The sequence below is a fragment of the Theobroma cacao genome, chromosome 4 (assembly GCF_053813885.1).
Source record: "Theobroma cacao isolate CCN51 chromosome 4, ASM5381388v1, whole genome shotgun sequence".
Classification (NCBI taxonomy): domain Eukaryota; kingdom Viridiplantae; phylum Streptophyta; class Magnoliopsida; order Malvales; family Malvaceae; genus Theobroma; species Theobroma cacao.
Window position 1 is genome coordinate 21,946,898 of NC_142642.1, and position 26,466 is coordinate 21,973,363.

The following is a 26,466-nucleotide window of genomic DNA, read 5'->3' on the forward strand; positions in this document are numbered from 1 at the left end:
ATATACCACGTAATGGGGCCATAAAGGATCTAATAAGGATTTATGAATGTTGAATCTAAACTTCAACAGATAGAATAATGCATGAAGGGAATTTTGACTTTGGAACAAATGAATGAAACCCTTAATCTAAAACTCTCCACTTTAGCTTAACATTACCATATTCAAATGATATCTCTACTTGCATAATTTTAAATCTATGTTTGAGTGGGGTGAGATAATCTTGATGCTATAGATAATACTATAGAGAAAGATTATCTGCACAGGTGTACCCTAATGGTTAGGAATTGACTGGGGGATGAGGCATAGACTTTTTCTTTTCTTTTAAGGAATTAGGCATAGACACCAATAGATGAGATTATTCAGTTGTAGGAACTAAAACTGTATGTGAATGCTATTAAACTAGTTATTATTATAGCCAATGCTATGAAAATAATTCCAGCGGTCAGCATGGTTCATTTAAAGTATTTCCTTGAGACAAAAAAATAAAAATTTGATGCTTTGTGGTAAATTTAGCTTTGCTTACGGATGCATTGTTTTCGAAGGTATGGATGGTGAAAATAGTAAATATCATTAAAGAACAATGGCCAATATCTTATGGTATTAATCTTATCTTGATATTTGCGCATGAATAAATAGAGAGGGGAGAAAGAGAAACTATATATATATATATATATATAAAGCAAATTTGACCCCGTTAATAGCAGACTATTTGAATTACTCTTAATTAGATACTATGAAAGCCGTGCTGAAAACTGAGGCTATATGGACTTTTGTTGCTCTTACATAAAGAGTGAAGAAGGGAGGAAGCTTATACTTGCAGGACAGTTACTACAGCTACTGAAACTCAAAGAATGGGGACAAAAATTTAGATAGCAAAAAAGGGCATTGAGAAGAGCTTTCGTTTTATTTATTTTTTGACTGTACCTTGGCCAACATTTTAATATGTCATTTAGATTTATCGAAACAGAAGACCTCTTTGAATGCTGTGCGTGCTTTACTTATAGAACAATTACAGAAGCATTAGAGAGAAGATCAGCAAGTTACAGGCTTACAGAAACATGGAATTTTTTTGTAATAGCTAGGATATTAATTTCTTCCAACTGTTGTAGGTAAGATTGTGCTTTTTACATATGGTTCTCGTATCTTGCAGGGTGATGCAGGTACCCAGAGGATCCATTATTATTGGAAATTAAAATGAAAGGAAAAGGTTTGACTTTAAGATGTCTGTATCATTGTTTTTTCTTTCTTTTTTTGTTTTTTTTGGGGATTGATTTATTTCACAAATGATCATAAAAGCATTAGATCTATGCTTGCTCGAATGTCAAAGCAACCAAACTACGAGAACAGAAAAGCAATTTGCTAGGAATCGAATGTCAACTGTTCCATTGTTAATGACAAGTGAAGTGTTCTCTGAGCTGAAATGAGACTTTTCATTAATAAATCTTTGCCATAAAAATATCTCCCAGAAATTAGATAAATTTCTTTTACATAAAAACTGATGGTGCATGAATATCACTGTCTCCAGGTAGTTGAAAGAGAAACAGACAGTAATACAAAGAATAGCCCCTTCTCATGGGGACAAATATCACCCCATTGAAGATTCAGGACATACAGAAGGCAAAGAGTGAGGTTCCAGCAGAAAAGGATGGAATAACAGCGCCAAAACTTACCTTATATCCACTACCAACATAGATGCATCCATTGCTCACAGACATTCCACCATACACAGTAGCACCGGTGTCATATGACCACAAAATTTTTCCATTTTCAGCATCAATAGCATAAATAGGTCCTTGTTTATATGTTGAACCGGAAAACAGGACACCATTAGCAATGGTAACAGGGCCACTAGCAGTGGCATTGCTAGGATCAGCTGTTGACCATAGTATTTCGCCGTTATCAGCATCCATTGCCACCCATCCGCCAGCAGTTGTATTTGTTGTGGATGGTCTCAGAGTGAAATTCTTGAATTGCGAATTGGCTATATTTGTGTAAATCTTCTTCTTATCTGTAGCTGCTCCCCAAGTACCTCCTCCAGCAGAGCCACCAGGTCCGGCCTCCTATATAACCAGGCATTGTTTATAAATAGCAAAGTCTTTACGGGATATATGTAAATACAAAGAATCCTCTGTAAAAGAATGTAGCATAAGCTAACTTACAGTAGACCAAATAGGGCTACCATTATCACGATTTAGAGCCCAAGCAAATCCGCTCTTCTGAACGGCAACAATAATATCTTGCTTAGTCCCATTGACATTGATGCTTAGCATCATTGGCGCCTCAGCAAAATCAGCATCGGGGTTAGGACCAGGAGGACAATTCGGGGTTGAAAGATTGTTGCAGGCAAAGAACCATACATCATAGCCCCCCAGCTGACGATACCATTTGATCGTTCCAGTGTCCAAATCAAGAGCTAGGATTGAATTTGAGTGGTTTTCCGGTTCAATACACTTGTCAGGACTAGTTGGTACTGTTTGATTATTTTCGGCTTCTTGGCATTGGCGTATACGAAGAGGAGCTGAATACAGGTTCCCTGTGCCAATATAGACTAGGTTCCTGGTAATATCAATTGACGGGCTGCTTCCCCATATAGCTCCTCCAGCATATTCACCCTTCTGTCCAAAATTCTCAGGTAGAGTAAATGTTTGCCACAGGACTCTGCCAGATAGGGCATCTAATTTGGCAAAGCTGCCCCGGAAGGTGCAACATTGCTCAATGCTTAGGCTTTCTTCTTGTGAAGATGTCCCAACATAAAAATACCTACATGTTACAAAGTACTTAATGTTGAATTATACAATTAAGTAACACGGTGAAGATATGACATATAAGTAACATGATAAGATTTCAACACATGCACATTGCACAAGGTCATTGTGTCATTCTAATTATACTTTGATGTTACTTTGAGAATGATAATAGTCACATGTAGATGCAATTATTTGCTAAGTTCGACTAAGTAAATCATCATTTCCACAGAAATCCAAAACTTTAGGAGCCTAAAGATTATTGTTTTCGGTTTGTGGCTATGGAAAGTAAGATGAAAGAAATTGTTCAAGGTGTGCTGCAAATGTCACTTTTCTTTAGGTTTATTTTGCCGCCTTTAATTACAGTTTGCAATGAGTTTAATCAAATAGCCTTACGATATAATGAAATCTTTTTTTGACGGCACTTTGCACATGAAGTCTTTGTTTGACTGCACCTTACACTAGTGAAATTAAACCAATAAACACTTCTTGATGAGAGGCAGAATAATTCTTCTTATACATGATTTTCTGCAATAGAAGATGTTTAAGAGACTAGATCCAATTCAACGAATAGAGAGGATTTAAATCAGAACTACTTGTCTTTTGTTGTATGTTGGAATGATCTCTATTTACAATATTAGTGAAATTTCCTCGAAAGATATATCTCTTCAATTGGTGGTTAATCGATCAATCAATTCGTTTTTTCAATTGTAATTATTCAGAACATACCTTTCGGATCTAGATAGATGTCATTGGCAATCTTTCATGAAAGAAAGTTGACTTTTTGAAAGTTTAAACTACTGGGGATTTGAAACATGCTAAGGCAGATCATGGGTAGTGGAGTATTAAAAGTTTTTTATCACCTAAGCCCTAAATCACTTTAATTGAAACTAATTTAGACAAACCACAAAAGAAAGATTTCGACATATACCTAAAAATTTTATGCCTACTTTCCTTTGGTAGAGTCCTCCTTGTTTTTTTTCTCATACCTTAATTAAGACTTATCAAACCATAGCAACATAATTGTCCTGCCTCTAATGGTAATTCACACAATGATTTGCCGAAATCTCTTCACTAAGAGTGAATGAATCCCTTAGCCAATGTTTGAACTAGCAAACTCTCAACTTTGAACTTAGTTGTGTTTTTCTCTTTTGGTTGTGATCCTATCTCAAAACATGAGAGACTAGATTCAGAATTCTTTTGTCTCTTTATAGAACAAGGGCAACTAAAGGATCCTTTTATAGGGTAAATTGACATACTTCATGTCCTATAAGGATTAGAAGATGCCTTGGGCTAATTGGGCCCAATTGGACTTTTGTTTAATTATATAAATTTAATTAACTTTCATACCCATGTGTAACTAGGTCCAATTATATTAAAACAAATAAATCAAGTCCAAAACAAAAGCCAAAGAGATTAATTTATGCTTAGGTCGATCCCTAGCCCAACCAATATAAATCGCAAATACCATGCTTTATGGATTTTGTCGATTTCTCTTTTGCTTTATACTCCATCAAATCATATTTGATTTTTCCCAATAATTAATTGGATTAAGCCTTTATAAAATCAATTAGATCACATCCAATTGAACTAAAATTAATTTCGAAAATTCACCTTATATGTGTGACCCATTAGGTTTCGAATTATGTTGGTAATGAGTACAATTGTAATCTTAAATCGTATGTAGAATTAGATTAATCAAATCTTTATTTAACTAATCCTCAATTCTTTAATTGATCAATATATACTCATAGACCAAGATTGGTGTTTAGGAACACATCATAGCCCCCAACTATTAGAAAGGTCAATGTGGTTTGACCAACCTAATTAGTGCACAGTTTATCTATGTAATTCAATCCCATCATCATGTATCTTGGAATGAGTAAAGAGTTTTCTCTATATGTCTTTTCATGTTTCTTGTTGACCTTGTAATTTGCTAGATGAAGATTCCATGAAAACTCATTTTTCCTGAATCCTCATTATACCTTGGCCAAGGATTTGCATAAGAGCAAACACAAGTCAAGTAGTCTATAAGATACTTCCCATTGCTTATCACTTAGGCTAATGATTTCTCTACAAACAATGCATATACCTTTATATAATTCATATTATACCAAATGACATCCTTTTTAATTATCCTTGATTTGGACTCGGAGAGATGAAATTAAAGTATAACACTCCATATACAAGATAACAATGGTGTCACAAGTCTAAAGATTATTTACACAACTGTCACTAGAGAATTATCTCTACAAACACTTGAGTGAGATACCAAATGAAATTCTCTTGTCAAGTCATGTTTAGTGAACTTGTTCTAGTTTGTTCTAAGTATCCCTTTATTATCAATTTAAGAGATCGATTGCCCACCAATGCGATAAACATAACACGTGCCGACCTTCGAGCATTATAGATGCCCCGTCTCTATAATACAATGGCTAGGAAAATTTAGGATATATGCTTTGATGCACAAGAGTCCCATAGTTATAACTCTTTACAATCTCTTTTCAAAGCATAAGTTTATCCAAGGGCTTTATTCAACAAGTGAATACTAAACTATTTCAGATGCATTGACTTATTGATAAAGTGAATACCTCATAATTTATTAATAAAAGGATAAAAAAATCCAAAATACAAGAAACAAAGTGCATCTCTAATCCAATTCGATTAGCTTTTAGGGCATACACTTACATAAACCTTATGAAAGAAAACTAGTTATTACAAATTTGAATTTTTAGATTCTTTAAGTTAGTAGACTAGCTCAAGTAATTGTTGACTAACCCTCTTTCAGATTCTCAGAAATCTGCCCAATAGTCACCTAACGTCATTTAGTTAGTTGGCTAATACACTCCAAAATCAAATTATTACTTTGAGATTTACCATTAATCAATTATGCAAAAGCTTTAGTTGACTAATTTGTTCTTAGAGTCTTTCAATTCATCTTTGCGTCATGTTAGGTTGACTAATATAAAGATTTAGCTTATCAACCATTGTAAGTTTTCTTTTAATCAACCATTTCATCAAATTTAATCGATTTATCTTTTTATTCCTTTCATTTCCTTTGTTTTGAAAATAATCAAGCAATCCCCCATCATTTTCGAAACAGAGCAAATTTGATAATTCCGAAAATCTTATACATATATGAAGGTATCTATTTGGATTAAAACCTCCACTTTAGTGAAAAGTGTCATCAAGTTAATCAAAGCTACATGTGAGACTTGAAGTCTTTCAAACACCAGTTTGACATGATTAGTCATGAACTAATCCACACATAAAATTTTAAAACTCACGCAAAAAAAATTGATTTACGATATGCTTGGCACTATTCTTGGCCACATTTCATGTGTTCTTTTCATGATTGCTACAAGGGCCCAATTCTTTAGCTCCTAGAAGCAATACCACTTCCACTTATATAAGTGAACAACATTGCGAATGTCCTTATAATGAGCACTTCAATAATGTTTTTTACTATTATGGGTCATTAAGAGTATAAAACTCAACCTCCCCTTCTTTGACTTAAGAGTTTCAAGCGCTGGAGTGGTTGTAGCAACATTCTTATGTTGTACTTTGACTCATTAAAATTCTAGACTCAATGTCTTATTAAATGTTAAATTGAGGTTCCATCACACGTGATTAAGTTATAGGGCTTGAGTCCCATTCTAGACAGCATTTCCTATGCAAGTAGATTGAATAAGTGTGTAAATTAAATAAATCTTTATATTGGCTTAAATAATCTTGCAAGCAATGGCATTAAAAACTTGATGATATAGTTTTAGCAAATGATTACTAGTAGGCTTGAAATTGGCTTTAGTTTTGAAACGACAAAATTCAATGATTTAAAGATGCTTATAAACTTAAAAGAAATATCCTTGAAATAAAATAGCTTTCCCTTAAAAGTTTTTAAAGCTTTTCTTTGAAAGATGAAATTATTTGAACGCTTTAAAAACAAGTATCAGCAAAGAAGAATCAACTTTTAGAAGCAAAGTATTAATTTCTTGAAAGATAGAAAACTATATTTCTTATTTGTAATAGGAAGGAATCAACTTGTCAAGGAGTGAACCATCGATTCTTACAAAATAAAAAGCTACTGGACTAGAAGAATCGAGCACTCAAGAAGCAAAAAGTCAATTCTTGTTAAGGGAGAAGTATAAGGAGGAAGCACTAGATGGCAAAAGTTGACTTCTCAAGTCTCCAATGATCGATTCTTAAGGAAAAATGAAAAAAATGCTGGAAACGTGTTAGAGAAGCAAAAAATGATGGAAAGCTGTTGAAGAAGTTAAATGGGAAATTTTAACGGGAAAACCAAAGTTTGAAATTTCAAAACAATGCTCCAAATCTATGAAGAATCGACTTGTCAAGAAAGGAATGCTCGATTCCTACGAAATAAAATGTCTCAACCTTGAAGTATGACAAGAAAAATCAACTTCTTGATGGACAAATGATCAATTCTTGAAGAACAGAAAGCACCAGGACTAAAGCTAAAGCATGAAGAATTGACTTCACATTAGACAATGTTCAATTCCTGAAGACTAATAGATTTGAATCAAGTGGCTCCAACGGTTTGAATTTTTTAATTCCCCTTTTCTATATAAGTAGTTAGATTTTGTGAGAGGCTATATATACCTCAAAGGGCTCCATTTTAAACAAAAGAGAAACTAAGAAAATGAGAGGAAAATGTGCTTCATTCCAAGAGAAGAGAAAAGCTTTATTCTCAAGATCATGTCTCTTTCACTCTATAAATCCTCAAAAAATAGAGCACTAGTCGAGAGCTTAACTTCTTTTATCCTTGCTTCGTAGCCTTGTACTCAAAGATTAGCCTAGCTAGAGGCATTTCATCTTGTGATCCTCTATTGTAAAGGTTATACCTCCTTGAAAAGGTAGATAGGTTAAACTTGAGCCTTAAAAAGCAAGCTTGGTTATACCTCAATTGCAAAAGGTAGAAAGGTTGTGCTTTAACTTGTGAAAAGGTAGTGATTTGTGATAAGTTATGCTTTAACCTTGAAAAAATAATGATTGTAAGGGTTATGCCTAAACCTACTGAGAAAGGCAGCATCTTTAATGGATTCAAACTCCTTGAAATACCATGGAGAGGGACGTAGGCACCATCAAAGCCGAACCTCTATAAAATCCTGGTTAAGTGTTTTTCTCTTTTCTTTTCTCTTTTCATTTGTTGTGATCAACTTTAAATGTGTTTATCTTGTTGATCTATGCTTAAAGTTTTGAATTTTAAATGATCGTGATGGAAAGGAGAAAACTTTAGCTTGAAAATCCAATTCACCCCCTCTTTTGGATATATTTCACAAGCTTCTTCATCTAATAATTACAATATTAATCAATCGACCAACATTTCAATGGTAAGTTCAACAATGAAAAAGCTGTCATCATATACTTATGTGTAGATGACATGTTAATTTTTTGTACAAATTTACAACAACTTGAAAGTGTTGGGAAAAGTTACACAAAGGTAATGAATAATTAAAATTTTTCCTTCAAGCAAGTGAATCATTAGTCATTTAATGTAGATTACCCTAACTAATAGGTAGAAGATTATTAAACCTTTAAGCCTTTGATGCCAAAATCAAAAGGTCACAATATTCTACGAATGAAATATTTATCCCACCAAGCTTAAGTTGATGCAAACCTCAAGTTGTCTAAATGTGCAACCTTCAATGATGATCCTCATAGATTCCAAGTTGAATAACACTAAAGGTGATTAGGCTTGCTTTCACTACTGAGACTTTTTTCCTCAATCAAAGTCAATATTATTACATATCAAGAGCTTATACATGAGATGATCAATGGAAAAATACTAGACCTTGTGAAAAGGAAACAGATAGTCTATACATATTAAATTACTCATACATAAAAGCATGACCACTGTACACAAGATATTCACTTCATACACATGATCAAAACTAGCATCTAACATCCTCCTTATGAAAACAAAAATACCACACCCTAATAACCATACCACAAAAAAACCATGAAAAAAGTGCACATAATGGAAGCTATCTTTTTCCATCAAATCCAACCCAATAACAAACTCAACATAATGTTGCCCATCTTGTATGCATCAATGGAAATAACCTACCCATAATATTCTTTTTTACACTGAACCCAAAAATAAGATAGCATAACTCATAAAGCTCAACAAGTAGCAATGAAACAAAAAGCATAAAACTCCATAAGAACAAAAAAGCTTTGCTGATAGCCTAGTAAACGTAAAACTTCCCCAATCACCACTGTACAAAGAGAATTTTGAATCGTTCCACCCCTAATTTTTCTAAAAGTGCACAGAGTATGAACTAATGTAGTTTCGACAATCATTTTACACAAGCTATCAATCACATTGATAAAGCACTAGAACTCCCATAATCGAAAATGTTCCTTTTGAATGTAAGACTAACAATAATGGAAAACATTCTTATCTTAGCCAGTAAGTAATTGCTTTGATCATCCAACCATTATTCATGCACTTATTCAACATCATCCACATGCCAAAACTTGTTAAGAAGACACCTAAGATAATTTGACTCACCAAAAAATTATTTATGTCTTGAAAATCACAAAATACTTCTAGATCATTAATTTGCATCTACCTCTTCAAGGTTGAGTATTCATTCAACCATTTGAGCTTCATCACATACGAGCATCAAATCGAGTTGTTCACCCCAAATTAAACATTTCCTCAACTTCTTTCCTAATTAGTACATTTTTGTTTAAAAAATCCCTATTAGATGTGGAGGCGTAAGCCATAAGGCTTTCAAGTGTTGGTTTTCCTAATAAATTTCCTATTGTATTTTTCTTATTTCCTCTTTTTTTTTTTTTGAGTTTTTCCTTTTTTCCTCCCTTTATCAACATCAAGAAGCTTACTTACCCATGCTATTTTATCACATATGTAATGGGACTCAAATTCATCCTCTTAATCTGCATCATTTACCTCTTAATTATTTTTTTTTCAACAACCCAAACTCTTTCACCTACATTTCTAGCTATCTCTGAATTTTTGCCTTCCATCACCTTTTAGTTAAACCCGCAATGCACCATTTAGAACCCAAAGTAAGCCACTTCATGGTTTGACTTTCTATTTGAAAGCTTTAGCCCATTTCAGTCTCAAGCATGCTATGGCCTTATCTTTAGCCCACTTCCATTATATCCCCTCTTTGACCCTTTTATTGGTTTTGATTCAGGTCTCTTACAGGAATTGTGTTGTTGTCTAACCTAATGGTTTCCCTTATTCTTTTGAAACTTATATACTTTTTTATCAATATTGGCCTAAATTTTTTTCCACCCTTTTTTTCCCATGTTTGGCTTAATATCTCTAACTTCATTAAGTTTAATACTATTACCTAAACTAGCAGCTCATTCCCTTAGGTCGGGCTATGTAGTACTAACAGACCTTGACTCAGACTTGGATTCTTTTCTTCCTTTTGCACTTTTGTCTACTATCTTCCTCTCCCAATTCCTCAACACCCCAACTTCTTCAATGTGATGGCTCCCTCTTCATCATTTTGTGTGATAGAAATCCCCTAAACTTAACATTAACGCTATTAATAAATTTTGGTACCCCACTTCTGCAATTCTCCCCTTTAAACCGTTAAGATCTCGATCTTGTAATACCACTTATGTTCTCTACAAAGGATCTTTCCTTGATTGGGTTTCACTATTCCACTCACCATAAGTTGTGAATTTCACACAATCAGGGTGAAATTCCTCTATATGCACCTTGTACCAATTTTCCTCAATATTCAAAAGAATATTTTCCTTTATTCTACCTTCTGAGCCAGTTAGCACCAAAAATTATTGTTGTTTCAAAGGCACAAAATTTCAATGATTCCTAATAACTCTATTTTATAGAGATATGTTGCCGCATTTTGAGCATTAAATTGGCTAAGTTCTTAAGAGTTAGGTTAAGAATTATGTATTTTAGTTGTTTACCTTAGTTTAATTTAAATCATGTTGGGCTTATTTAATTTAAGCTATTTTATTTTAGTTTTATGTTAATTTGCTTTTAGTTTAGTTAGTATTGAGTTAAGCTTGTTACTTTTATTGTGCTTGTAGGTATGCAAATAATTAGGGTTTCAATAGGTGAAAAAGAGTGCAATAGTGGCCAATGTTTCTTCTGCACATGATTTAGTATTTTTCTCATAACTTGCATCCTAGAAGTCCGATTGGTGTAATTGTTGAACCATTGGAAATATAAAAGAGAGGGCTACAACTTTTATTTTTACTATTTTATTCAGTTCGAAGGGGATCATAAAGAAAAATTGTCAAGAACTGGCTCAACAATCTATTGACTATAAAAAACGCTTCTTATGAGGCAACCCAAGCTATATTCTTTTAGATTTAGTTGTTATTTTGTTAGTTTTTATTTCTTTTGTTTAAATAAATAGTTATAACTCCCCCTAGCTTGTTTTATTGAGTATGTAGGTTTGAAAAGCATGAAGATGAAGAGAAAGAAAATTAGAACTTTCAATGCACTAACACCATTGATAGGGGAGTTTATTTTCCTTATTTTTTTTTATCTTTTCACATTGAGGACAATGTGCAATTTAGGTTTAGGTTAAGGTTTTATAGTTATTTGTTTTTGTGCTGCTTTTAGGTTAGTTTATTTTCATTAAATTTTTTTAATCTTATGCATATTTTAAGATTTTAAACTAGAGTTAGTTGTGCCAATTTATTTAATTCACCATTCCAATGATGATAACCAATTATCTTGTTAATCTTTTTCACATAGTAAGCATGAATATTGTTTGAGTGTTATGTGAATTCTTATGTTTATTGTCATGATAGGATGAGATTTCCATAATTGAGCACTATATCTCTTGCATTGAAGTACTGTGCACCTTTAGAGAAAGCTTATGTAAATGTAAAGTTTTTAAATCATGTTTGGAGTTTTAGAATTTGTTTGACTCTTCTTTGAGGCGAAATCATGGGCTATACTTAGAGAAATGACTTAGGCCATCTTTAGACCGATTAAGCCTTTCGAGCTAACTTAGTTACATTTTTATCCCTAGTTTACCCCTTTAAGCTTAAATTGTCCTTATCTTTGATTAAACACATGAAAAAATTAGCATAGCCTTTGAGCAATTTTCTAATTCTTTGACCCTCACTCTTAAGCATATATATTATTTTAAGAAATATATGTTGAGCTAGTTGATGAAAAAGTGGAAAAGATAAAGTGTAGAGAAAAATGCAAAATTTTTATGAAGCATTCATCCTATTACCAATGAAAAACACAAGTTTGGGGTATTGAATTGAGAAAAAAAATATGTTTGATGAATGAAAAGTGAAAGGAAAAGAAAAAGGTGTACTCAGTGAAAAAAATAAGGTTATATAGGTCCTAGAACAATTACGTGCTTAGAGTGATTTGAGCTACATATTATCCCATATCCTACCTTGACCCTAGCCATATGTTATAAGCTGAATAAAGTCCTAAGTATCCTTAAGTGCTAGCCTGCATTAGTGGAGAGGAAGATGAAAAGAAGTTTGCATGAACATAAACCTATCCAAAATGTAAGATATTCATTGTAAGAGATTTCACACACACATGGGAATTCATTTGAAAATGAGCTTGCATTTAAATGTAATGTGAACTTTGATAATATTTGTATTTTACTTTGAGTTTGAAAAATGAGATAATTGATGAGGAAATTAAAATGATCAATGACTTGGTGCAACCTACTTTTACTTTGATGTTTTCAACTGTGTTATGTTATTTTTATCTTAGGTTTTGCTTGAGGACTAGCAAAATAGTAAGTTTGAGGGTGTGTGATAACTATATTCTATAGGGTTATTTTGCTACATTTTGAGTATTAAATTGGCTAAGTTTTTGAGAGTTAGGTTAGGAATTAGGTATTTTAGTTGTTTATCTTAGTTTAGTTTAAATCATGTTCAGCTGATTTATTTTAAGATGTTTTATTTTAGTTTTATGTTAATTTTCTTTTAATTTAGGTAGTATTGAGTTAAGTTTATTGCTTTAATTGTGCTTGTAGGTGTGCAAAGAAAAAGGCTTCAATAGGTGAAAAAGAGTGCAAGAGTGGCCAATGTTTCTCCTGCACATGTTCTAGTATTTTTATCATAACTTGCATTATAGAAGTTCAATCAACATCATTTTTAGACCATTGGAAATCAAAGAGAGAGGGCTACAACTATCATGTTTACCACTTTACCTAGTTCAATCGGGATCATAGAGAAAAATCATCAAGAAGTGGTGTCATGGCGCCAGCCCAGTATCTCGACATTCAGTTTTAGTGGGTTTTTAAAATACTAGGGTTTGAGGGACTATTTAAGGGGGCTTTTGAGATAAACTTCAAAGACAATTAAGCTAGGGTTCTCTAGAGAAAAAGAAGCCATCAAACATGCAAGAAAGCTAAGAAAATCAAGGAAGATTGAAGATTCAAGAATTGACAACTCTTTGTTTCTCTATCAACTTTTGTTTTTCTTTAACTTTCTTAGACTTGTTTTGATGGATAACTTTCTTTCGATTATGTTTTTATTTTTTAGTATGAACTAATTTACTTTTTCTAGGATTGTGTTGGATTTCAACATGTAGTTTAAATATTCATTTTTCTTTTATTTATTATGAATAGGTATAGTTTTGTTTATTCAAACCTATTCTTATTGCTTTTGATTGTCTGTCCAGTAATTGAATGATTTGAGAATCTGGATGAGACTTGACCGAGTGATTTTAGATTGGATTAAGATTTGGATAGTATATGTTCACATTACTTAGGTGATCTTATTCACAATTAGGCTAAACAAACACCTAAATGCCATACATAGCCAAATTAAAACACTAACATAATGAACTTTGTTAAATTGGTTTCTATAGACATATAGTGATTCAATTAAGTTAGATATTTGTGCAAGCATCTCAATGGAGACTTATGCATAGGTTTGGACTCAATGGAGACTTATGCATAGGTTTGGATTCTAAGTTAGCAAAACCACGCATGAATAATAAATATTGAGAGAAATAGATGTCATATGAAGTGTTGAATGAACCCATAATCGTAGGTTTTAATCTATTACTTTTTTCTAGTGAATTTTTAGTTTTGGTTAATTAATTTAGTTTTTTATTCAATTTTGTTTTAATTAATTTTCTACAAAATCAAGTTACTTGAATAAGATTGGCCTATCATAATTTTAGTATTTAATGAATAATTAGGACCAAATCGTTGTTGGATACAATTCTAAATTTATTATTTATATTACTTATTCGATATGCATACTTACGTGTATTAAATTGACAACAATTCCTCTCCTATGCTAATACATTCACTAAATAGACTGACCACATTTTGAAAAATGGTGGAATTTAATGCATGAATGAGGATCCCAAACATTAAAAATCAGCAATATCATAAACTCCAAGTCCGGTGACCAATCTTTGAAGCCACTAAACCAATGGGATAATCGCTTGCAACTTGCATCCCTATAGGCCTTCATCTGTAGATTCTTGAAAATAATCAAGAAATTTCTTCCAAAAATTTTTCTAATTTCAATATCCTCTATATACCTTTCTCATAGAAATCATCAACTATTGTATCAGAATCTAAAAAATCAATCCATTAAACAATAACACAAAAATCCGACTAGTGCAACACCTCATTGTCAACAAAACCTTCACACCATTTTAAATCTTTAGTACTCTAAGAAGCACCCATACCAATTGTATTTTCATTGGGTTTGTTACCAATCAAGGCATCAGCATATGTCTCTTAAGGAAATTTTTATAAACATCCAAAATAGAGATCATTCCAACACACACTAAATGAGAACTAGTTTTAATATCAATGGTCTTTGTTCTTTGAAATAGATCAAGTCAGTTAAACATCTTTTATTACAAAAAATATATTGTATAGGAAAGATTATTTTGCCTCTCATCAAGAAGTGTTTAATGGTTTGAATTCACTAACGTGCAATGCAATTAAATAGAGGCTTCATTATATCCTAAGGTTATTCTATTAAACACATTAAATCCTTCATGCATCATAATTGTTGGGGGCAAAATAAGCCTAAAAGTGGCATTTGCGTCACATTGTAAACATCAAATTTTGCACATTTCAAATTCTATAGGTTAAAAGGAAAAGTCAAATATTCTAAAAAATAAAATATTTTTTATTTAATAAAAAATTTGGAAATTTCATAAGGTTAGTCGACTAACATGAAGAAATTGAGAAATTCAAATTTTTTTGTTGTGAAAATTGTCCAAGAATCAACAAAGATAAAACCCAGAGAAATCAAGCAAATTGAAAAACACGAGAATTTACATGGTTCGGCCTCTTGCCTACGTCCACGAAGTAAAACTATTCTTTCTATTATTGAGAAATTAAATTACAATAAATTGACCTCTATGGTTCCCCAAACCAACCCAAGATCCTTTGCACACTCTTTCTCTATAACTTCCCAAGAACACTCACCCAAACCACTCAAGCTCCACCTAAAGCAAAAGACAAAATTACAAGGTGTTCCCTCTCTAGAGCTCTCAAAGCACTACTTGCAATTCTAAAGCCTAGAGATCCACTTTTATAGTATAAAAGTCCAAAGTAGAATGTGATTAAGACTCGATGTGGAATAAGAAGTTTAAAACCATACAACTACTCAATGTTGTACACAAACAAGAATTCTAATCAAATAAGATCTAGAATTCTAGTCAACCTAAAACTGAACAAATCTTCACCTTTGCCTTGAATTCAAACTCCTTAAACCTTTTCCACCAGTCGCACTTAATCGTAACTTCCTAACTCCACCTACTTTCCAACAACTTTAACAACTCTCCAAGCATAAGACTTTCCAAATCATTAGCCTTTATAATTACCACGACTACACATACCGAATTCAGCATGGTCCAACACTCAATTCTACAACGCGGCCAATGCACTTGTGTAGTCATCAAGTCAATGGCATTAATTGACTTCGAAAAGAGACCTCGACAACCCTTCCAATTCATTACTGACAAGATTTTTCGTCCTTTCACCACCGTCTACACCATCGGAACCTTCCATCACCTCCTTGGCAAATGAAATCTCACTTTGGTAGCTATTATCTCCTATGCATTGTTCCCATCCTTTCAGGGCCTCACATTCTAGACAATACAAGCCATTATACAAATTCCCTCATCAGGATCATGTTGCCTTGTGTGACTTTTACCACTCTATCACAAGCAAAATATCCATACCTTTTGGAGTCTAACAGGCTCAATGATATTAGAATCTTACGCATCTCTAGGACATAGGCCACACCACCCAAAGATCCCACAACCCCATCAAACATTTTGATTTTCACCACTTTAAGACCCATGACCTTCACTATTGACTTATTACCTAAAGTCAAATTCTCAGCCATCCCTTCTTGAAGTAAATCAAAACAATCTTTTTGATAACATACGTGAGTGGTAGAAGTAGAATCTAAATACCAATCATAATTTGCATCCTTATTTTCTTAGATTGCAAGGACATCATAATCATCACCTTCAGCAACGAAAGCACACTCACCTTTGTTCTTGTTACTTTAATCTCTTTTTGTAGTACAATCCCTTTTAATATGTTCATACCCTTTGCATTGAAAGCACTGAACATTGTTGGATCTAGACTTGCCACCCTTAGATCCCTTACCAGTTGACTTCCTCCTACGAACCTGACGCAAGAGTGTCTAGGATTGTATTTTATTAAATTTAGTTTATTGCTAATTTAGTTGATTTAGGATTTATTTTCTTTATTTTATTTAGATTATGATTCTTTTCTTATTTTATTTTAATACTATTAAGAATTAGTATTTGATTAAGATAGTCATGTTCTATTTAGGAATAGAACACTTATTTTATTTAAATCTCTTATTAATCATTCTAATTGTATTAGATAACTAGAAGTTGAGTTTTAGTAGGATTTAGGCCTATAATACTATAAATAGGACCCTTAAGCTTAGTTGTAAGACATTCAGAGTTGAGAGTTAATAAATAATATTTTCTTAAGTAGGAGTGCTTATTTCTCTAGACTCTTTTAAAGAGTAAGAGGTTTTAGTATCTTTGGCCTAGCCAACCAAAGTGGGATTTTGGCTATTTTTCACCTTAGTGGGATTTTCAACCTTGCCAAGATTGGTGATTCACCTTAGTGAAGTTTTCAACCTCGCCACGATTGGTGTCTTTCACAATGCCCAGGTGTCTTTACAATGCCCCGGCGTTAGTTTGGTATCAGAGCGGGAGGATCATTGTTCACTGCATAAGTTAATGTTCATTATCAAGTTTCGATACTCCCTGTTCGGGTAATTTTATTTATTGCTTTATAAGTTATATCATCATTTTTTTTTTGTTTTCTCTACATCACCACATCATCATCATCATACAATAAAATTTCGCCAAGACGTCAAAATTGTCACGAGATTGAGATTGCAGAACTACGTCAGCAAATTCAAGAATTACAAGAGCAACTTGCAAGACGTGATGCTCAAATCAACAATAGCAGCTCCAGTGATGAAAAGAATGACACCAACCTGTTTCATCAAAATTTATCCTCTGATGAAGAAGTACCTATTCGTCGCTTAAGAACTACTGCTACTAGAGATTTAGGAATCAAAGTCGACATTCCTAAATTTGAAGGAAGACTTCATCCTGATTACTTTCTTGATTGGCTCTACACAGTGGAAAGAGTTTTTGAGCTCAAAGATATTCCTGATGAAAAACGTGTGAAGCTTGTGGCAATTAAATTGAAGAAGCACGCTTCTATTTGGTGGAAAAATCTCAAAAGGCAACAAGAAAGAGAAGGACGCAATAAGATCAGAACATGGGATAAAATGCATTGAGAACTCAAGCGTAAGTTCCTTTCTGAGCATTATCAACAAGAAATTTTTATCAAATTTCATAACTTGAGGCAAAAAACAATGTTGGTGGAAGAATATACAATGGAGTTTAAACAACTTCACATGAAGCGCGATGTCCATGAGCTAGAAGAACAAACTGTAATGTTGAAATTGCAGATGTTGTTCAACTACAACTATATTGGAACCTAAATGATGTCATCAAATTAGCGTTTAAGGTTGAGAAACAACAATTACGAAAAACCTCAGTGAGTTCATCTAGACAGAAAGATTCCACCTCAAACCGTGAGAGACAGAGTTCAGCAACCATTCCACCTCTAAAGGTAAACTCTTCCAAAACTCTAAACAATAAAGAGACTACTTCTACTCGTACTTCTAATGTCAACAAAAAGTGCTTCAAATGCCAAGGATTTGGGCATATTGCTTCTGATTATCCAAATCGAAGAATTATCTCTTTAGTTGAAGAAGAAGTCATGGAAGAACCTAGACTAGAAAAAGTAGACAATGAGCTAGAAATATTCAACAACGAAGAGATAGAAGAAGTTTTTGCTGACCATGGAGAAGCTCTTATTGTTCGTCGTAACCTTAACACTGCTATGATGACAGACGATGAAAGTTGGCTACGTCACAACATATTCTATACAAGGTGCACATCTCAAGGGAAGGTTTGTAATGTCATTATATATAGTGGAAGCTGTGAAAATGTTGTAACCAACTACATGGTGGAAAAGTTGAAACTTCCAACTGAAGTACATCCTCATCCTTACAAGTTACAATGGCTGAGAAAAGGAAATGAAGTTAAGGTACCAAAGCATTGTTGTGTTCAATTCTCTATTGAAAATAAGTATGAAGATGAAGTCTAGTGTGATGTTATTCCAATGGACACTTGCCACTTATTGTTAAGACGCCCATGACAATATGATCGTCAAGCTCATTATGATGGATACAAGAATACTTATTCTTTCATTAAGGATGGAGTAAAAATTATGTTAACTTCATTAAAGCCAGAAGACCGACCAAAGAGACAAGAGGAAGATAAAACACTCATCACTATGTCTGGCTTAAACAAAGCTTATTGTGAGTCAAACCATTTATGTCTCTTATTAGTCTCCAAGGAGAATGAAGTATCTTCACCCATATATGGTCAGACAAAATTGATCAACCAAAGTTCGGGAAACTTATCGAGAAGCTTTGTGGACAACCATGCCGTTAACAAGACTACAGTTAAGTATGATTTTCCTATCCCTTGATTGAATGACATGATCATTGGCTCTAGAGTGTTTTTGAAGATCGATTTGAAGAAAGGATATCAACAAATTCAAATACGACTTGGAGATGAATGGAAAATAACCTTCAAAACAATGGATGAATTGATCAAATGGTTGGTATGGACTATGACAATATATGGATTCAAACATCAACGAAAAGTATGTCAAGGCTTACTCGTCAGAGTCGAGTGTTTTTTTTTTACCCGAGGAGAATGGCGCAGGAGCGTCTAGGATTGTATTTTATTAAATTTAATTTTTTGCTAATTTAGTTGATTTAGGATTTATTTTCTTAATTTTATTTAGATTGAGATTCTTTTCTTACTTTTATTTTAATACTTTTAAGAATTAGTATTTGATTAGGATAGTCATGTTCTATTTAGGAATAGAACACTTATTTTATTTAAATCTCTTATTAATCATTCTAATTGTATTAGATAACTAGAAGTAGAGTTTTATTAGGATTTGGGCTTATAATACTATAAATAGGACCCTCAAGCTTAATTGTAAGACATTCAAAGTTGAGAGTTAATAAATAATATTTTCTTAAGTAGGAGTGCTTATTTCTCTAGACTCTTTTAAAGAGTAAGAGGTTTTAGTATCTTTGGCCTAGCCAACCAAAGTGGGATTTTGGCTATTTTTCACCTTAATGGGGTTTTCAACCTTGCCAAGATTGGTGATTCACCTTAGTGAGGTTTTCAACCTCGTCATGATTGGTGTCTTTCATAACGCCCAAGTGTCTTTACAACGCCCCGACTTCGGAACCTCAATTACCAATGCCAAGCCACTTGGATCTCTATCCCCTTCTTTACGTTTCTTTCGGGCTTCACGAGATATTAACATTGCTTGTGCTTGTTCTAATGTTATTGTATCCACTCCACATATCAGAGATTCCACAAATACCTCATAGGAATTCGGAAGCGATGCTAGGAACAACAGTGCCTTTTCCTCTTCCTTCACCTTCACATCAACCTTCTTCAACTGATCAATGATCCCATCAAATTCATTCATATGCTTCATGAGGTCTCCATTCTCCTCCATCTTTAAGCGATACAACTTTCGCCTAGGCTGCAACTTGTTGAAAAAACTTTTCGCCAAGTAAATCTTCTCTAACTTTGCCCATAATCTTGGAGCAGAATCCTCATCAGTAACATGGTTAAACACGTTATCTCTAATGCAAAGCCGAATAATGCTCACACGCCTTTACTCCAACTCTGCCCATTCAACATCCTTCATGTCATCTGGTTGCCCTTCCTCTTTTCCTAGCAAGGGGTGCATTAAATCTTATTGCACAAGGAGATCTTTCATCCTTCTCTACCACTACGTGAAACTAGTCTTCCCATCAAACTTCTCAATTGAAAAATTCGTAGAACTAGTAACTTTCGACATCCTTGTTGAATTTTGAATTTACGGAACCTGAAGCTCTGATACCAGTTTGTTGTGAAAATTATCCAAGAATCAACAAAGATAAAACCTAGAGAAATCAAGCAAATAGAAAAACACAAGAATTTACATGGTTTGGCCTCTTGCCTATGTCCATGAAGTGAAACTGTTCTTTCTATTATTGAAAAATTAAAAGACAATAAATTGACCTCTATGGTTCCCCAAACCAACCCAAGATCCCTTACACACTCTTTCTCTATAACTTCCCAAGAACACTCACTTAAACTACTCTAGCTCCACCTAGAGCAAAAGACAGAGTTACAAGATGTTCCCTCTTTAAAGCTCTCAAAGCACTACTTGCAATTCTAAAGTTTAGAGATCCACTTTTATAGTATAAAAGTTTAAAGTAGAATATGATTAGGACTCGATGTGAAATAAAAAGTTTAAAACTATACAACTACTCAATGTTGTACACAAACAATAATCCTAATCAAATAAGATCTAAAATTCTAGTCAACTTAAAACTCAACACTTTTCAAAGGCTATCTTTCTTTCGTAAAGGCTTTCAATGGTATTTAATGATGTCCAAAAGATATATTCTCAATATTTACAATTAAGAAAACAAATTGATTGGTTGAATCACCACCAATTGAAGATATATACATTTTTTGAGAAAATTTTTTAAAAAATATTCAAGATAAAGATCATTCTAATACAGGACAAAAGACAACTAGTTATGAAATCTATTCTTTCTATTTCATAAAAGAGTTCAAGTCTCTTATACATCTTTTACTGCAAAAAATCTTATTAAAAAACAAACTAATCTTCCTCTCATTATATTCTAAGGCTAGTTCAAAGTGCAGTCCAAATCTTCATTATATGCTAAGATTATTCGAGTAAACCCATTACACAGCATAATTAGTTGGAGAGAAAAAAATCTTTGGGAAAATGACATTTGCCACACACTTAAAGCCATATCTTTCATTTTCTGACTTTTTCGAAAACAAAAAAATATAATTTAGTGCATGTTTAGCTCAGTTGTTTTTCAATTTAATTATCTCTTTTAATCAAGATAAACAAGATTTTGAGAAATTCTTATAAAAATAACTTCTAGAAAAGCTCTAAAAATAAGTTTTCTCTTCTCTTTTTTTAAAAACATAAAAGAATGTTTATTTTTGTTTAAAAAATATCCTCATCTAATAAAAATAATTTTAACATTACCCTTTAAAAAGAATACTCTTTATGATAATTTTAAACAAAATTAAAACTTAATGCCAAACAATTTTGAATTAATTTTAATAAAAACCTCATAATAATTTTTAAATTAAAAAAAGTTCACCGAACAGACTTTTAAGCTATTCTATTGCCTCTAGTTGACTTCTCACTAATTGTAAGCCCGAGATTGAATCATGCATCCAGCCCGATGGCATTATCTAATTGATTGGATTTTCTTAAAAAGTCAGACAAGACATTGCCGACAAAGCTGAATTGTTTCCATTAAATTGCAGCATAATGTATCGCACTGCTTTTAAAGTCAGAAAAGGCAGAATCTAAGCAGTTTTCTGTTGTAGCTCAACTGTCGACCTTGAATTATTGTAATCAAACTCATTAGTCACGATGTTTTTATATTGTTCCTGATTGGCCCAAACTAAAACCTGTAACTCTGGTAGAATACTTTCTGAGTATAAGAGATATATAATTTCAGTGCACAAAACCTTTCCTAAGATCAGAAGATAATAAGGAAGGACAAAAAAAATTAACTCAAGAGTGATAATAAGTTGACTAACCCTTTGTAGTAAGTTCCAGACATGGTAATAACACCTGTAGCATGGTTATCCAGCTGGGTTGACCAAACAAGCTCACCAGTTAATCTTTCAACAGCAATAACAATAGCAGGGCCAGAGATTCCAATGATAAGCAAGTCATCTGCTATGGTTGGTGTTGCTCTTGCAACTGTCCAATTAACGTTGATAAGAAAACCGGTACCGGTAAGGCCAGTTAACTCATGCAAGTTTTTCTCCCAAACAAGGGATCCATCAGCTGCTTCAACAGCATAGATGTTTCCATTCCAGCTTGGAAAATAAAGGATTCCATTGAAAATTGCAGGTGTAGCTGTTATGTCTTTGCCTGCATAGAATTCCCATTTCAACCGCAGCCTGGAAACTGTTTCAGGGCTGATCCTAGTCTCTTTTTCAGCATATCTCCTGTTATACAAGTCCCCACCATGGTTCAACCAGTTTTGTGAAGACTTCTGCTCTTTTATAACTGAGTTCCACTGCAAACGACAACCGTCCAGAAATATTAATATCACTTGGAATCAAAAGAATGGGAAAAATGGAAAATTATGCATATAGGAATTTGTCAATAGGATTTAATAAGAGAGAGACTTACCCCAAATTGTGCAAATGTTCTGTTCAAAAATGGAAAAGAAAATAGAAACATGAGAAGAACATTATGGCGGTATACATGAGCCGCCATTGAAATTGAATTTATGTTGATATATGATATAACCATTTGAATTTATATCAGAGAACGTAGCCATCAAACAGAATTGTAATAACTCAATAATCTTTATCTTATTGGTTTGACTCTATCGGCCAATGATTTCTTTTTCTCCTCTGCAAGTCATGGGATTTGATTATTTGACCTTGTGTTTTAAATTGTGAAGGGGACGTCTGATATTGTGATAGATGAAAGCACATGTTGCAAGGAGTAACGTGCGGTGCACAAACTCAAAATTGGAAAACGGAATCTATACTCACAAATTTCTAAGCTCAGTGAATATAAATCATCCAGCCCCTTCAAATCATTTCAACAACGAATATATATTCTTGGGCTAACTCATAGACCCATTGCATCGTAAGGCCTTATTCATCTAAGCAAATAGAAGATGAATGGGCGGATTGATCCCCAGCTTATGGGCTAACATCTCGGCTCCATTATATATACAACGACTTTTTCGCTTAAGAAAATGAATGTGATAATGTAATTTAATAACAAAAGTTAGAAATTGGCCAAAAATAAAAATAAAAGTTAGCAATTATATATTGGTTATTTAATTAAATTGATACTAGACACGAGTTTTAGGCCAAACAGTTTGGATTAGTCAACCACACAAAGTATACACTTGTTCTTAAATTAAACTTGCTTTTGTTGGATTTGTATTTTATATAGTTACACAATTACCAAAAAGTAATTAATTAATTAGTATTAAAGTACATCATATTAAGTAGAGTTTTTCTTTAAAACACTTTCAAAAGAACTCTACTTGAAAAACACCTTTTGCAAAAGGTCCAAACAGGGTCAGACGCTCTAATTTGTTGGATTATCAATGATGTTCAAGTATGCTAATATTGACTATATATTATTGGATTACCTATAATCTATAATCTATGTTATCTATATAAACACATGGACCATATGTAAAGCACAACCTCCAAAAGTTTAAATAGTGAACGATATTATATATTCTTGATAATTTATTAAATTAACTATTTTATCCTTAATTAATGATTTGTTATTAAATCAAAAATTGACTAATTAATATTTATTCACTTATTAACATTGATTTCCTTATTATAATTCAAATTTCATTAATTGATAATTTTTTTATTAAATTAAATATTCTAACTCTTTATGAAAGGAAATTGTTCTTAATAAATTTAAATTTAACTATACAAAAACTATAATATTTATTTAACATATGTGATATCAAATAACATGGTTTAGGCGAGTAGCTTATTGTCTATTAGATTTATTTCTTTCTTTGTTTCTCCTTTTGTTTTTCAAAAGAGAGATAAAATTATTTCAATGTAAAGTGGTCGGTGTCAACCACTTATAACGTCAAGGTGTAAAATATATAACTAACCTTTTCACCATGTTCGGTAGGAAGGGAGGAAAATGCCAAAAAAAAAAAGGGTAAAAGTTAAGGTGAGGAAAAAAAAAAAGGAAGGGAAAAAGGAAACAGAAACAGAGAGGAAAGAAAGTTTTTTTTTTTTCCCTTGTATTTGGTACGAAGGATGAAAAATAGGGAGAAAGAAAGAGGTTAGAGGTAAAGCTGAGATTGGAACTGTAGCTGTTAGATTGATAGTTGCAGCAATGAAAATGAAACCAATGATGAGAACATGTTCGCCTTGGTAAAAACAATTGTGGTGATGTGGTGAGAGTAGAAAACAAACATTAAGGGCATTAAGTAAAAATTGGATAGTTTCTTAATTATAATGTTATAATTGAATTATGAATTTTATTTAATTGATTTTACTAATATAACATTTATAATTTCTTCATATTTTTTAGTCAATTATGTTACTACAATCATCATTGGATAAATTACAGAAGTATCTTGTGATTAGAAATATAAAAATAATTGCTGTTTTGATATTTAAAATTTGACACTTAATTACCATTTGTCTATTTTCATTACTTTTCTACTTAATATGGTTAACTTTATTTTGAAATTTTTTTTTGGGTTTTGATTAACACCGCTAAGGCCCATATAACGGTGAAATTAGATATAAGCAAGACTTATGATAAGGTGGAATGGTATTATTTGGAAGGACAGATGATGACAGTGATAGGGTTTTCATAAAGGCAGATTTTTTAGTAACTACTTGTGTCCGAAGAGTGACTTATTCGGTTATCATTATGTCCGTACCTTTTCTTGCTTTGTGTTGTGGATTTCTCTTCTTTACTTAGAAGAGCAGAAGATAAGGAAAATACCAAGGGTGTTGCGATGGTTCAAGGAGGTCTGAAAGTCTCCCACTTGCTTTTCATTGATGATTATATTTTGTTCGTAAGATCGACCGAAGGTTATAGTATAGTCATGTGCTAGGATTCGACTTCATGCTCAAACATAAAAATAATCAATAGTTAAAATAGTAACGTAGCGAAAAAATAAAATAATATTTAATCAGAGAAACAGTCGAATCCTACAGGATCAATATTTGTGTTTTTCATGTAACTTTTAAATTAATAATGAACACTTATAAGTTTAAGAGTTACATACCTTGCTTTGGATATCGTAATTAAGAGCCAATTAAATCCAAATCTTTGCTTCTTCACCTTTAGGATTTGTCAAATCTTTAGCCACCCAAGTGTTTGGCCTCTAATAGTAATCCACACAGTGACTAAATAAGACCTTTTCAAAGGTAAGATTTTTACTTGTGTTAGCAAGTATTGTTTCTAAAACAAAAGGATAAAAAATTATTGTTGAATCTTATTTTTGTCAGAGAAAGAAAACTATTTTTCTTTTCTTATTTTATGAAACAGTTGAGATGTGGTTTGGAGTCTTCTAGTTCTAGTTTGCTAATATAATATATTTATATAGCCAAACTAGTTTGTAACTTAAATACAACAGTTGTATTTTAATTTAATTAAGTCTCTGAAAAGTTAATTAATTTCTCACTTTATTTTGGTCTCTTTCAATTAAGTCCAACTTAATTAATTATTTTTATTTAATCTCAATCATGTCACTTAATGTGTGTGACCCATTAGGCTTCTAACATGTTGGCAATAAATATAAATCATAATCAAATATCATTTTGATAATTAATTTATATTTATAGATCGTGAGCGGTATCTAGCAATACATCATGACCATCCAAATGTGAGAGAGACAATTAAAGAATTTGACAAAGCCCTTCAGTGATAAGCTTCTCGGTGCAATACGGTCCTTTCATCAAATATCCCGGATATGTCATTAAGCATGGCTCAGTGTCTACTTATAACATTCCATATTAGTTCCCATAGTTCATGACTAACCTTATGAATTTAGAAAACTAACTTTCCTCAAATTCATCATGCTTTGGCCAAAGACTTTATACAAGTTAATCAATAATTGAGAACAAGTGAGATACATCCCCTTATATCACTTGGGATGACGAATCCTCTCTTGACCACTCATTCACCTTCGCATGCTTCATGGCATACCCAAAAACACCCTGTTTAGGCATTTGGTCACCTCCAAACCTGTAAGGGGTGAAATCAAAGTATGTCATTCCCTATACAAGATGACCTGGTGTCTCAAGTCTAAGCACTAGTTGCATGACTATCACATGAGAACATTTTCCATAGACACTTGAGTGAAATACCAAATGGAGTTCTCATAGCGGGTCATGTTCAGTGAACTTGTTCTTTAACAAGTACCTACACGTTATCCTCAAGTATCCCATATACTTCAATCTATGAGATCGATTGCTTACTTCCTAAGTAAGGAAGCTTAACATGTACCAGTCTTTAAGCATTGTCAATGCCCTGTCTTG

The 26,466-nt window shown here is 32.8% G+C and overlaps 1 protein-coding gene across 1 annotated transcript; it reads right to left on the reverse strand.

Annotated features, from left to right (window-relative positions):
* Positions 1-1,406: 1,406 nt before the first annotated feature.
* Positions 1,407-22,694, reverse strand: LOC18507258 (uncharacterized). The gene is made up of 4 exons (XM_018118870.2): positions 22,598-22,694; positions 21,994-22,481; positions 2,160-2,760; positions 1,407-2,060 (listed from the first exon to the last, which is right to left on the reverse strand). The coding sequence occupies exons 1-4, from the start codon at positions 22,682-22,684 to the stop codon at positions 1,602-1,604; spliced, it is 1,635 nt and encodes a 544-aa protein (XP_017974359.1). The 5' UTR covers positions 22,685-22,694; the 3' UTR covers positions 1,407-1,601.
* Positions 22,695-26,466: the final 3,772 nt, after the last annotated feature.

Bases quoted from the DNA above. Each gene is read 5' to 3' on its own strand.
- LOC18507258 (XM_018118870.2), bottom strand. From the start codon at position 22,684: ATGGCGGCTCATGTATACCGCCATAATGTTCTTCTCATGTTTCTATTT. The intron at 2,761-21,993 runs GTTAGTCAACTT...TGTAACATGTAG, and splicing joins TCTGGAACTTACTACAAAGG to GTATTTTTATGTTGGGACAT. The intron at 2,061-2,159 runs GTAAGTTAGCTT...CTGGTTATATAG, and splicing joins GTAGCCCTATTTGGTCTACT to GAGGCCGGACCTGGTGGCTC.